At 40.2% G+C, this 14,994-nt stretch overlaps 1 protein-coding gene across 2 annotated transcripts; it reads right to left on the bottom strand.

Annotated features, from left to right (window-relative positions):
* Positions 1 to 6,442: 6,442 nt before the first annotated feature.
* LOC136783118 (very long chain fatty acid elongase AAEL008004-like) lies at positions 6,443 to 14,552 on the bottom strand. Of its 2 annotated transcripts, none has more exons than XM_066742979.1 (4): positions 14,309 to 14,552; positions 9,639 to 9,890; positions 8,875 to 9,118; positions 6,443 to 8,503 (listed from the first exon to the last, which is right to left on the bottom strand). In XM_066742979.1, exons 2-4 carry the CDS (start codon positions 9,888 to 9,890, stop codon positions 8,016 to 8,018), a joined length of 984 nt encoding a protein of 327 aa, XP_066599076.1. In that variant the 5' UTR covers positions 14,309 to 14,552; the 3' UTR covers positions 6,443 to 8,015. The 2 variants fall into 2 exon arrangements, with proteins under 2 accessions (XP_066599076.1, XP_066599077.1); XM_066742980.1 differs by lacking the exon at positions 14,309 to 14,552 and adding an exon at positions 12,442 to 12,957.
* Between the last annotated feature and the right edge of the window lie 442 nt (positions 14,553 to 14,994).

A 14,994-nucleotide genomic window follows, 5' to 3' on the forward strand; every position in this document is an offset into this window, starting at 1 on the left:
TCAGTGACAATTGCTGGAGGCGCGGGCGGGCTCTCGTCATTTCAGAGCCAGCTGCAGCATATGAGCGAGTATATAACGATATACAATAAGTATAACATGTATACGCGCGAACATGTGCGTGTCTCGCGTCGCGTCGGAGAAGAATTCGAGCTGGAAGAGCGCATGCAGTGCTACAGCTAATCGCTGCTATCGCGCTAATAAGGTCCGTCCCCGTCCCGCCAGCCTGCGTGTTGCAGTATACGTTGCTTTATTGCATTATCGAACCCTCTCTCGATCGCGGCAGCTCTGTTGAATTTCTCCAGAATTCTGCCGAGTCGAGAGGTGCAAGTGTGTTGAAATCGACCAGAGTATCAATTCCAAAGCAATTGTTTACGCTTCTTCGTTCGGATGCAACGCACAACTGAAATTCTGCAAAACATTTATCGCAATTCCTGCACATGTATATATATCCAAGCTTGAAATATATTAATTTTTCCATCCACATTGATCTCGCGGGCGATGCATTTCTTAATTTCTTAAAATCCTTCTGACGATTTTTATATATACATATATGCGCGCATCCTCCACAGAATCTACCTCGTGGAACACACGGCGCTCATTCGACGTGCTCCTTTTGGATTTAATTGTTTAGCATTATGCAGATTCTCTATTAATTGACCGCATAGAAATGATATATTTCCATTCGATTAAAGTATATAATCCAATAAATATCACTATTCGAAACATTATATTATATATTTAACAATACTCGATCGCGCTGCGATCAAAGAGTTTTTCTTTAAATCAACGATCGAGCTACTCGTACCATATATTAGATCACTTGAATAATCATAGTTGTATTATATTCTATGCAGTATAAATATGGAAAATCTCCCACCCCCCAAGTATAGCTAATATCCAAATTGACGAGTAACCTTGAAAGAGGAGGAAGCGAATTCCTCTCGATAATTGCATGCGTACATGGTCAGGATTTTTTCATAAGAATTCTACTGACAACTTTTGAAGAATTGTAACAACTCTCTCTCTCTCTCTATATATATATATATATACGTATATATAGATACAATACAAATAAGACTTGGTATAGAGCGAGTCACACAAATTATAGAAATGTATTATGATTATCGTGGCGATTAAACGAAATGTTGGCCGGGGTACAAAAGCGTTACATATCGCGGTGTCCTCAATGCCGGTGTATACAGATTTCAATGAGATATACGTATATACTCCATCAGATGACGTCAAACCTTTTGGAATGCATACAATTTCCTTTTCTTACTCGCCGCGACAATAATACGATTCATTTGATTCCTTTTTTTTTTTTTTAGAAATCCCCATCGCGTTATTACGCGAGTACATATACATATTGAAAATTACCATAATAAGCGCATTGACGCGCGTTGTTTGAAACGTTTAAATACGCGATAAGATTTCGAAATGAGATTCAAAGTTTTTATTGCAAAAATTTTGCTGCATTGGTAAATAAATTTGTCAGACTAGCTCTCATCGACGCGAACGAATCTCCAAGTTAATTTGTCGTTTGGGGGGAGTTTGCTTGCTCAAATGATTTGTGCAAAAGTATTACGTGTAGGAAAGATCGAGGAAGTTTAAGGAAGATTGACAGCTGATTAAATGGAAGAGTCGTTAAGAAATTTACGTGGAACTGTTTGACGAGAGCGCAAAGCATATTGACTGAAATCTCGCCTCGTATAGCACTCTACGCGCGATGACGCATTAGGGGGGGGGGGGGGGGGGTGGCGAACATTACTCATATATTGATGTGCGCGTATGTGCGCTTTCGTTCTCGGACATCCAAGTTCAGGAACGCTTTTTCACGGTGAAGGATAGGACACGACGAGTCGTATGTATATGAATAATGCACGCGCGTATTGGAGACTCGATCCGCCAAATGATTTTTCCATAGATTATTTCGAGGAGAAGGCGGTAAGGTTTATCGGATATATGCAGAAAAGTATTGCTCTGTCGGTAAATATATATATATATATATATAGCTCGGCCCCGTGTGTGCATGCGTGTGTTATTTGTTTGACATGGCCCTGCTGATGTGTTTGTAGAATACATATAAAAGTCGGAGAGTATCGCGCGCACGAGAAGCGTGGAGAGTGTTGGGGGGGGGGGGGGGTGGGCATGCAGCCTTCGATCCTGTTAGCACTCGACATTCCTAGGATCATCACAACACTTCCTCCCATAACGTCCCAATGCTCCACGTTATTTACCTCTCGCAGCTCTCTTATATCTGCGTAATAACACACATCGGAGACTCGCTGCACATGCGCGCGCGCCTCTATATTACAAACACAATCGATATTTATGCACATGCAGTTTCCTTCCTTTTCTTATATATAGCCATGCAATTTTATTTCGAGTATCCAATTTTTGCACCATATTTCTTTCATTAATTATTTATAATTCAATAATCGCGATTCGAGTGTGTGTTATTATTGTAATGATTGCTTGAATGGTAAATAAAATGTTAATGTTACCGGCGCGCGGTGGCGGTCATTTAATTTCCACTCGGAGTCGCGCCCCTTATACCCGCGCGCACAACACACACACACACGCGTATATATATATATATACATATACCTACATGTATATTACATATCTTTTCGTCGTAACGTCGTAAGACTCGTATGCATAATAACGTATACTATATAGTTGCGCGCCTAGCCTATATTGACGCAAGTAATATCATGCACCTATACCGATTTACTTGCTGCTTCCTGCTCTTGTAAGACGAAATTTCCATTAATAGAAATTCACCGCGCAAAATCCGCCGAGAAGCAATTTCTCAACAAATTTTCCTCACTTTTGTCATTTTCCTCATTTTAATTCTTACCCAAACAATAAGTGGCCATTTCTGCGGCGTAAAATACAGGGTTGATGAATAAAAGTGAGAATGGAGAGAAGAAAGAAATATAACGACGATCGCGCGATTATAAAAGCCGTACACATTATTTAATTAGCAGAATTTTATCAAGGACGCGCGCTTACATAATTCTTATACATATATATATATATACGTATAGTGTTGTAACGAAGAGGAAGAGCCGGCATCTCTCTGTGTTTTGGAATTTCATTGAAAATCATTTGGAAAGTCTGGCATGAAATTCTTTTCTCGCGCGGGGGGAGGGGGAGAAGGTTACACTTTCAAAAATCTATACATACCGGGCGTGCGATATGAAATGCGCGATAAACGGCCCTTATATCGAGCCATTTTCAACCTATAATCATGCAATATATATACACACGTGCTATACTAATGCTGAAATGTTGAGAATTTTACTATATAAAAAATGAGCAATTTTAAAGTAGTTGTACAAGTTTTTTCTCTTTGTATACACACACGCGCGCACTGCAGGCATCGCAGGTAGTACACACGCAAGGTCGATCGGCACAAGGAATAAGAAAATGAAAGTAAAGTAGATGGGGGGTTGACAATGACGTCAAGACTCTTCTGTAGGATTTATTTATTTGAATAATTGACACATCAAATGATTCTTGCGAGTGTCGCGATTCATGCAAACAATGACGCAATAGGGGTCACAGAGAGCGCGAATCGATCTTTGATTCGCCACATCTAAATGCTTTTGCATAAATGGAGTACGTGCATGGTTTAAGCTGTTTGCTGCAATGCGCCCTTGCGTTTGCTGCTTTGACCAGGAATGCTTTTTTTTTTCTTTATTTTTTTTTTCTTTACTCAGCAGGATATGTTCGCGCGTTCGTTATTCCCATACAAATATGTATATACAAAAATACAATATACGAGCCTAATTGAAATGCAATGTACATAGAGTTGGAATCAATTTGCATCGTAACACTTTCTTCCAGGTGAAAGAAATCATTGAATATTTATAACGCTCGCATCCATTATTGCTGCAGATATATATATATATATATATATATGTATATATAATGTACCCTCTGCAATGTTTACGCGTATATAATACATGTACGCAGCCATTGAATATTTCTCATGTATTTCTCGTTGACCGCCAGCTACATGAACGCGCGGGCGAATATAAATTGAGAAGCGAGATCGAGGGTTGCAGGCAGGGTACATAGTCGCCACTCGCCATGCAGCACTCGCGAAATTACATCGAGTCGAGTTACATCGCGGAGAAGGTTGAAAATCGTAATTGCACCGATAGCTCTGTATTACATGGATCGTCAAGTGCCATGCGCACATATATGTATATATATATATATATATAGAAATTGAATAATCTCGAATGTTGGGCCTCGCTGGCATATATGTGTATGTATATCGGCCTCTTTTATTCTGTCGCGCATATATGGCTTGCACTTTCACCAAGCGGCGCGGACACTTTCACCATTGAAAATTAGCACCGTCCCTCTAGCTCCTACCGTCCAATCCGTGCTAATACGACGACCTACTGCGCTTAGCCGCGTATGTACTTGCATGCATGCATGCGTTTCAGAGGGGGAGGGGGAGCATCTCTTAATTCCTCCTCGCTTTAACATATATGTAAAAACGCCTCGTAATTCGCTCCACTGCCTGCAGCAGCACTCTATTTAAATCCATCGATTAAGAGCTTGCGCTTATTACGAGAAACAATTATCGCACAGCCATCAATGTCACATAAGTCAATTTATCTCTCAAGTGGCAATAACTCGCTTACCATTAGCAGTCGTTGCTTTGTATATTGTTCTAGCCGCGCGCGCGCGCTCTGGAGAATTATATGTATAGATATTCAATTGCCAACCGAAATTACCCCTTTCAACTTTTATGCTTTAATTATCGAGTTATTAATTTAAAATAAGAAAGCACAATCATGTCAATTACTATAATTGAAGCTAATCATGATTCGTGCAAGTGCGATTAAAGGCATTCCCCACTTGGCTTTTCTACACTTGTACAAAATTAACATTAATCGCACATACACGCACAATTATAAATTTTTACAATATTATACCTATATACATTAGGGTGGTGATTAAAAAAATATTTTTTGGCGGATCCTTAAAAAACACTAGTATTTGATGAGAAACTACAGTGGTTGAAACCTGTGGCCTGACACAAATGATAGAAACACGTGCCTCGATACGATCAAATATAATTTTCGAAGAATTTTACAGTTTTTCGCAGATAACTCATTAAATATTCGATTCTATGAAAAGATGCATATAACCTTTTCTCTGAAGAATTAAATTCTACATAATAAAGATTCTATACATTTTTCTTCTAGAATGCATACTAATCGAGATATTGCTGAAAAATCGATCCTCTTTTTCGTTTATACACATATTATATATTGACATATGCTCATATGAGTAGTTATTCTTATTTCGCTGTAGTTACACATTTTATTTCTCTTAATTTAATAAAATATGTTAATTGTACGGTAAACTGAATATAATTATTCATATAAACATATATCAATATAATGTGTATAAACGAAAAAGAGGATCGATTTTTCAAGAATATCTCGATTAGTATGCATTCTAGAAGAAAAATGTATAGAACCTTTATTATGTAGAATTTAATTCTTCGGAGAAAAGGTTATATGCATCTTTTCATAGAATCGAATATTTAATGAGTTATCTGCGAAAAACTGTAAAATTCTTCGAAAATTGTATTTGATCTCGCATCGAGGCACGTGTTTCTATCATTTGTGTGAGGCCACAGGTTTCAACCACTGTAGTTTCTCATCAAATACTAGTGGTTTTTGCATGGGGATCCGTCAAAAAATTTGTTTTCAACGACCACCCTAATATACATATACAAGCTGTATCATTGTGATATCTTATAATGAATTAATTTTAAACGAGTTAAATAGTTGCATGTTTAAAGCCGGATAAGATGATGGGACGATGGAGCGATCGACTCTAACTGTTGGAAAAGATAAATTAGACCGCGGTGCACTGATTTATCTAGCATGGTAAAAAGTAAGCAGCAGCACAGCAGCAGCAGCAGCCACGCACGTACCGGATACTCTCCCATACCAGTGGTCGATAATGTTGCGAGCGGCACTTTTTCCGTATCTATATATCATACGCGCGTGTGTGTGTCGTGTCGTCGTTGCCGCACGCGCGCTCGTTGTATTTCTATTTTACCCTCGCTCGATTACAACGGAGAATAACTTGGGGGAAACAGCATGTTTAGTTTGTACCTATTCTGCACACTCGGTTTTAAGCAATGATGTACGTTCAACTTGATAAATATGACACACCCAATGTTAAATTTCTCTTTATTATTTGACAAATGTCATTGACTCGATTGCCTCTATGAATATTGTACGTATATATAGAAGAACGCATGCGCACTAGCTGTCCTTTTAATCGCGCGAAAAGAAATCTTATTTGTTTTCGCGCGATTAAAATTGCTGCAACATGAGAGGATGGATGACTGCGTTGGAGGATCGAGGGGAGAAGGTCGTCGGTTGATACAAACAATCGCTTAAAAAGAGTATACAATTTATTTGTCGTATAAAATAAATATACAACTACTTGAGTGAACTCGCTCTATACAAAGTTACTTAACGTTATACTACGTGCATTTCTCGAGTTTCTATTTTTTGCTTGCGATTACTTTTAACACTTGGGTACAGTATTCGTCGAGATTTCGTAATGAATAATGCTACTCGAAGATCGAGTCTTTGGATATTGAAGGTAAACGCGCGAGGATTCCTTTAACGGATGGATGCATGGCAAGATTTCCAGATGCACTTCTATTTCGCAAATATCGCCCGTGCGCGTGATCGCGACCATGCGGATGAACAATTTTATTTTTCTCCAGCGCTCAATAAATTGTCCGCGTCTCTCGCAACTAGCTGCCTCGTGCGGGAATAGGCGAAGAATCAAAGTCAAAATCCAGATTAATATTCCAAGGAAAATACCTTTGGCAAAGGCCGAGCAATAATAATCGCACACAAATTTGCCTTTTTCCTCTTTCCTTTTTTCTTTCAAGAGAAAATTATTGCTCTTTCAGTTTATTTTGAAAAATGGACAAAAGTGCTTACCTAAACGGGAGGACCTGGTTTGTATAAACATTCTAAAATTTATTAGAAAATTAGTTTAACAGAAACAACAGAGATCGAGCAATGTAATATATATAACAATAAAAGAATCGTGATGAATATATGGGAATTATATAAAGAGTTAGAACGTATATATTAATTGTTGACTAAAAAAAGTAATAATATTCTCTCGAGGGGCAAATTAGCCCTATTGTACGATGGATAATTATTGCACAGCCTGTACAAAGTGATATATTTCACTGATTCTTTGAGCAATAAATCGATCGTGTCCTAATACATTTAGTGCCAATAAATGATATACATATATAGGTATGTCGAGCTAGGCGAATTTGATTCTCAGACGAATATCAAGTAGCTTATATTATTTCGGTTTGTCGATGTACGCGGAAGGAAATGGTCATTTCAGTTTGAATTGCCGATCGCGTCAAGAGGATCAGAAAAATCTAATTAATCTGAATTTCACGAAAAATTCATAAACTATATACTTTACATGTATTATCTTTATATATGTGTATATATATACAAAAACGCTTTAATCTATAAACGAGACGAATATAGCAAGGCATCTCAATTGGCTTATTTTGGTAATTGGATAAGATTTGGCAGGCCAATAAAAAATTCTCCTTAACCTAAATAACGTTACTCAGTCCTCCAGCATTCTTTCGCGCGAGCACGCACGCACACACGCACACATGCACGCACACATATACACGCAAGCATTCGTTAAAAATGTTGCAAAATGCTATTCATGTCGAGACGATGAATAAGCTCTCTCTCTCTCTCTCTTTCTACGATATACATATATAGGAGGAGGCGAAAAAAATTCGAAGGAATCGAAACCGAATCGCGAAAATCAACGTGGATTTTGGGCGAGTTTGTCTGATGCGAGTGTCAGAACGGACTAATAAATCGCATAAGGATTTTTGTCAGGACGAAGAGATCGATCTCATCGAGCACGCGCGACGAGGAGGAGAAAGCGCACAGCAGCCTCCCTCAATCTTGAAATGCACGATTGTCGATGAACACGCGGTTCCTCAAGCCCTTGTCAGAAATGTATCCAGTCGCCATTTTGTACTGATTGGCATAAATCACAGAATTGTCCTTGGATCCGTTTAGCTGGGTCTGCTGTTTCAGCTGATCGAGCCTCGATTGCTCCTGTCTGTACTGTTCCTTCTTCTGGGCAATGGACATCTTCCTCTTCTTGTAAGCCTCGACGTAAAAGTCCCTGAAGAGGAAGTAGAACATGACAGCGTGGAGTCCGATCCACCAAACGAAGGCTTTTGGGTAGTTGCAGTCGACGAAGAGCAGCTGGAAGGCATGGATCATCACCAGAACGAATTGGATCATTTGCAGACTCGTCAGGTATTTCTTCCACCACAGGTAGGGCTGTATTTTTGGACCCAGAGCTGCCAGCAAGTAGTAGGAATACATGACAATGTGGACGAACGTGTTTAGTAATCCAAAGAAGGAGCTGTGGCCACCTGATAACAACAATCACCATGTCAGCAGCAATTAAGGTCTTTAGTCTCCTCCAATAGTTATATGTACAAACACGCGCGCGCGCGCATGCAGCATCATTCTCATCTTGCTGCACTCTATAGTTTTTGCATGTAAAGAAAAAATAACACGCGTTCCCATACTGACAGCGCGAGATATTCTATACACATGCATATATACTCTCCCAATATACTCGCGCGCGCATGTGCGGTATGCTGCACGACTCGCGTCGTGTAGCGCGGGAGATAAAATAATTGTTGCCTCGTGAAAATCACGATTCTTTTTTTTAGATTAGAAACTTGTTATCGTGGCCACCCGGTGTGCCGATAGGAATTTTCTGCCCCGACTCTCTTACCTGGCGTAAATTTCACTCCGAACCAAACGGATAGTGGCATGCAACCGTGATGGATCACGTGGAGAGTCGAGATGTGATTGTTCTTCTTTCTCAACACAAAGAAGACCGTGTCCATGAGCTCGGTGAACTTGGAAAAGTAGTACCACCAGCAACCTCGTGCCATTCTCATTGCCGTTGGGTTGGTCGAGTAATCAACCGGTTGACACCTGAAAGAATATTGTCCCCACCAACCGGATGCCAGGCACTGTGCAAAATCAATATAGCAATTTTATTACACCGTCCTTATAATAATAACCAAATGGTACAAATAAACTAATCATTTTTTCACGATGCGATATAATACACATGCGCGGCAACTTATTCTCTCTTGATTTTTCTCTTTTGTCTTCTGAAAGCGAAGAAACAAATGGCTCATCAAGTGCCGCGCACTCGATTCACTATATATATATATATGTGTGTATACATATACGTAAATTTACCATATTATTTTGTGCGTGCATGCATGTGTATATGTACTTTAATTTAACGTTGATCAAACAATCGTGTAAGAGTGATCTGCGATTGAAGGAAAATATGGTACTTGCGACGAATATAGCGAAGGTCATTCAACTCGAACGTTGGATTATTGTCCTTTTCAAGATTTCTTCAAACTTGATAGGGTGGGGGCAAAAGTTGCACACTCTTGAAAAAACTACTCTATATGTACAGAGAGAATCTAATGCGTATGGGCGAAATGGGATATTTGCATGATTATAGCTTGTTACCTCGTAGAACAGCCAGCTGGAGAATATCACTTGGAATAAATTGTAAAATATCATGACTCTTCTGAGATCGAAAGGCTTCCTGTTCTCCATCAGCTTGGGTCCCAGGACCTTGACAAAGTAAGCGTAAAAAAGGCAAATGGCCAGCGTTGGGAACGGACCGCTCATCATGGCCCAATCGTTCACTCTTGGATCACTTTTATTATCCATGATGTCTCGGTAACCATCGTAGATCTTCCTCACTATGGTCGCCATCTGAAAATTATAGCAGCATATTGAGAGATCCTTGCCGAGTGTGCATGATGATATAATATCGATGATATATTGGGAGGAAAAAGTGGAAAGGCCACGGTTATAGGATATATGTATATATGCATGTGTAGGGAAATGGATGAGAGAGCGCGAGGTCTAGGGGGCCTAGGGCTGGATATATCTGCCTGCGCGCGCGCGCGTGCTTGAAAAATTATTGGAGCGTTGCTTTATTGGAGCTTCAGTGACGCAATGGGGCACAGCTAGGGATAGAGTAGAAGAGAGATTTTTTGCAGCTGTAATGAAAGACGACTAGCAATAAGCGATCTCTTTCCGGTCGAGATCAGCTGCGCGCGTTACACAGGATAAACTGGCCGATAAACCCGATCGACGAGTTTCTGCTCGATCGTGTTGGGTTGGGGCTAGCTTTATGGATCAACGTTCTCCTGCTTATTCAGGCTATATAGGAAAGGTTACATTGCTGTCCTTTCACCGACAAAGATTTTCTCGAATGTGCCAGAAAAAAGTCGGAAATATGCACCAGTTTTGCCAGTGTGTGGATGTCAAAAAAAAAAAAAAAAAAAAAAAAAAAAAAAAACAAAGAAAAAGGCTATAGCTTCCAGCATTATCTCGCGATAGAGCTGTTTAATGCAGACTCTCTTGAGGAAGGATCGATTATAGCAATGCCATGCACCAACTCCATTTCCGACCTTGTCAACATCTTATCGAACCTTCCTATCCTTCAATTATTATATAAAAATCTTACTCCTACCTTACACTTTCATCTATCACACAAAAATTCTACAGCTATAATTAGATAGATGTGCCTATAATAAATGAAGAGTGTAATTTTGCACAAGTGACCATGCATCACCTTTTCGTTATATTCCTAAGCACTAGTTTTACCTCCACATTATTTTCTGCACAATATATTAGTGTCTATCGAGTATAAAATATCACATTGGCCCAGTATTATATTAAATGTGCAGGTCTGAGCGGAGGAGAAAAATGATTGTTCGTTTAAAAATATATCTCGTTCCCAAGCTAGACACGGGCCGCGGTCGATTAGACATTTTTTACGATAGATACATGTCCTGGATGAATTTTTCCCACGTTGATTCTCGTGGTATTGAAAGTTCCTTTTGAAATATACGTATCTGTATACAGAGTCGAGTTGCGATTAGACTTTTGACGTAGTACGCGGGAGATTCAAGTTAATTGCCGCGGCGTGCGTTAAACTCGATGATATGCGCTGCAGTGCAGGATCATTCGGCGTACGTTTCGTATACCGCGCGCTTTAATTCGAGAAAATTCCTCGATCACTTGCCGAATCCATCGAGCTGAGATATATATAAAAAAGAGACGCAGAACCTGTTGGGATTTGCCAGGTTCTAGGTGCTTGCCTATAGTGCATGCTTCTTGACTATTAGAAATTACGCCGCGGATTTTTTGCCCCAGTAATTTGGACCACCTTGCGCACTACTCGCTATAGATACGTCCGGCAAGTAAACCGGTCTAGCGGCTTTTCGCTAATTCTCTTTTGGACACACATTTCGAGACCAGCCAATGTGTAACTCTCGTCCTAAATAATCGATAGGCAGCTGCAGCTGTTTAATGATCAAAATGTGGATGTTTCGTTGGAAAGAGACAGCGATGACGTATAGGCGCGTGCCTCGCGTTATGGGAGGGGGGGGGGGGGGGAGGATATATATAGTACTCTTCTCTTCTCGCGCTTATAATCGGATAACACATTGTACACCGCGCTGCGGTGTATATCGAGAAAAATTAATTGAAAAAAACAAAGAAGGAAATAAAAATCTCCTCCGTTCGAGGCACATGCGCGTATAAGTATGTGCACACATATTTATATATAATTAAAGTGTGGGGGAAGCTATTTTAGGGAAGGAAAAATACAACAATAAGTTTATATCGCGCAGCCCGCTCTGGACTATTGCAGGCCGACTGCACGAGTTTAATCGAAAGATCATAGCCATGCGCACCGCATGTTTATCGCGCCTCAATTTGACAATTGAAAAGAAAAGCCCCCCCCCCCCCCCCCCATATCCTGCAGCGGAACAATGGTCAAAAGTGGGTCGTCGTCGCTATATATATATAGTATAGTTTAGAAAAAGAGAGACGATAGGACGAAAGAGACATTGCAAAAGAAAAAATATTGAAGCACGAGGCCCGGGCGTTTTAGATTGGTCGCGAGCAATCGCTGCGCAGTGCGCCGAGAAAAAATTGGCGAAAGACGTTGCAAAATTATGGGGAAAATCCAAGGCGAGCAATAACGGCCCGATAGCCAATAAACTAAACAATCTTATTGTTCCTTACGATTGTCTGCGCAAGCAATTGCTATATGCGGTTGATGGAAGCTTCGGCCTCCTCGCGCTGCAGCAGCAGCCGACACGTTTAACGAAAAAAGGAGCACGATTTATAATTCGTTCGAGAGAGAGAGAGAGAGAGAGAGAGAGAATCTCGAGGCGGCTAAAAGGGATTTTGCAATTGCACGTTGGCGCTGAAAGGAAAAGTAACTTCACCAAACACTGCAACTCACTGAAAACTTGTTTACACCGCAAAAAATGCAGTCCCTATATACCGTCTGCGCATGCAGCCACGCGTAGTCATTGCCTCTTGTAATCCAGTTTGCTCCTCAGACCCCCACAACTAGTTACTCCACTTATTTCAAATAACTATCCTTTGCTGAATGCGCTATGCATGCCTATGGCTGCCTCTCTTCACCCACCCCCCTTATCTCTTTACACACACACACACTCGAATTTCTTAACAATATATCCTTGCAGCTGAATCAAAGCTAAATGCCATAGAATATATTTGTCACTCTGAATCAATCCTAATGCACGATAAATCTGGCCTATACTGTTAATTAGCTATCCGCTGTGACAAGTCATTGTAACAATTAATTGTCCTGCGATAATTTATGATTAATACAAGTGGAAAAAACAACATGGAGGAAATTAGTATGTTTGCAGTATGATGCAAGTTCGAATTCCTATTCCGAGAATTCCTCTGCTCCGAGTCATGCAGTGCTCGATCAAATAAAATCTGATCTACGGAATAATAATTGTCCAAGAAAGATTAAAAATTGACGCTAATCGCGCGTGCAACTTGGCAGTTGGCACCAAACAAATCTTTCATTTAACTATACATGCACATTATGTATATTCGCCTGTGTTGAACAAATGATTGCTAATAATAACTGCACGCCATCAAGTTTTATTATACCACCCAATCGAGAGAGACTCTTATTGTTATAATTACTTTTCTTTTTTATAAGCTAATATTTGATACTTTTATTCGCATCAAGTGCTTCAACATGCCACTCGACAGATTTCATATATACATGTATATGAGAGAGCTAGATTATAATTGAGATTTCAGAAAACTGTTATATTCTAGGTAGATCGAACGATGCGATTCTGCCGAGTCAACTAACGGTTTTGCGTAAAATCGGTCTTACCCCAAAGGCCAAGACTGCTTATATTTTATCATAATAATTCAATTGTGTGGTTTGCTCTTTAAGCTTTTACAGTACTCGTTACGATGAATTATCTTCAGCTTTTTAACAATCAAAGAGAACCTGTTTAAAACATGGGAATATAATAATATACACAACGACTGACATGCATGCAAAGACAAGATATATCTCAGGCTAGAGTATCTGCAGCTATATCGATAGAAGCTCGGCAGCCTGTACAATAATTGAGAGAAAAAGAATATATGGTAAATAATAGTAAGATTATAAACTATTTAGAGAGTTTCGCGTTAAATTAAATTGTACATGATTTATCAGATTTTATTGGCAAAGAGAGAAACTGAGGGAGAGAGAGAGAGAGAGAGAGAGAGAGATGTTGTGTTCTTTTTCAGACTCGCGCCTTGTCTTTCCATCGAAATGCCCGACCGATTGTGATTAGCTCTCTCAAAGCCACGATAATTGTTTATGTATAACCTGCCTATTAATTTAGCACAATCCACACTCGCACAAGATTTTACACGTATCATTTGGACATTTTCTTCAATAAAGAAAGTAAAATTTGCTCCAAACGAAAATTCTAATCTCATCGGTATTAAATTACCGCAGAATAAGAGATCAATTACAAGAATATATATGCAACGAGAAGAAAAAATCACAGAAGAGCACAGATTTCCACTATATAGAGTCACCAAAGAAATTTCTTGGAAAAATATAATCAATGGAACCAATAGGTGTTTGTAACAACGGGCAACTGCAGGACCAATCAAAGTTTTTATCCAAATCCTTATTCAGGTCGCTCTGGGAATAAGATGGAAATAATATAAATAGAATATAAGCATATGGAAAGAGAGCTAAAACTAAATGAATGATTAAAATGCGAACCGATATATATTTTGCACTGAACGAACGACCAAACTGGCCAACTCACTGTTAATGCTGCGGTAGAAGAAAAATTCCTCTCTGTAGGAGTATATGTGTGTGTGGAAAAGAGTTGGAGAAAACTAAGCGTTCGCGAGAAGGGAGGAGAGAAGACGTAAAAAAATGTTCGCGTCGAAGCCTAGGTATATTATATAGGCAGCACCGCTGTACTCGAACTGTCTCGAACACCTTGCAGCTCTATCACTGAGGTGTCCAGGAGCCAGACACGGTTTCTTATATCGTCTTAAGCCCGTGAGACGCGAGACACGACACCTGTCTGTGCGATTCCTTGCATCTGACCCTCCCCCCTCAAAGACCAACCAGCAAAAGAATCGCGTAGTGGCGGTGGCGGAACGCTGAAAGAAGCCCCCACCCTCTTCGAGCGATGCAAGAGGAAGGCGCGTCGCGACGCGCTGTCAAGCAAACCTATAAACCACGTGCGCGTGAGCGTGCACGATGCGTGTCTCGATCCCTCCGAGTGCCGGCCACCGTCGTAGTGTGCGTGTGTCTGTGTGTATATCAATCAACGCGCGCGTTTTTGGTTCCATCCGTTCCTTCCTCCGACGCGCCACTCGAGTCTCTCCCTCTCTCTCTCTCTCTCTCCCTCTCTCTCTCTAGATCATTCTGGAGTGTCCAAGGGTCGCGCGCGCGCACACCATGCAATTCCTATTCATTTTCACACTCGAAACTTACTCT

Source organism: Prorops nasuta, unplaced genomic scaffold, assembly GCF_024137725.1.
Source record: "Prorops nasuta isolate Cenicafe-Biocafe unplaced genomic scaffold, Cenicafe_Pnas_1.2 PNAS00032, whole genome shotgun sequence".
NCBI lineage: Eukaryota > Metazoa > Arthropoda > Insecta > Hymenoptera > Bethylidae > Prorops > Prorops nasuta.

Coding starts and splice junctions, on each gene's coding strand:
- LOC136783118 (XM_066742979.1), bottom strand. CDS start 9,890: ATGGCGACCATAGTGAGGAAGATCTACGATGGTTACCGAGACATCATG. Junction 9,119..9,638: donor CCAGCTGGCTGTTCTACGAG/GTAACAAGCTAT, acceptor GATTTTGCACAG/TGCCTGGCATCCGGTTGGTG. Junction 8,504..8,874: donor CGGAGTGAAATTTACGCCAG/GTAAGAGAGTCG, acceptor TGTTGTTATCAG/GTGGCCACAGCTCCTTCTTT.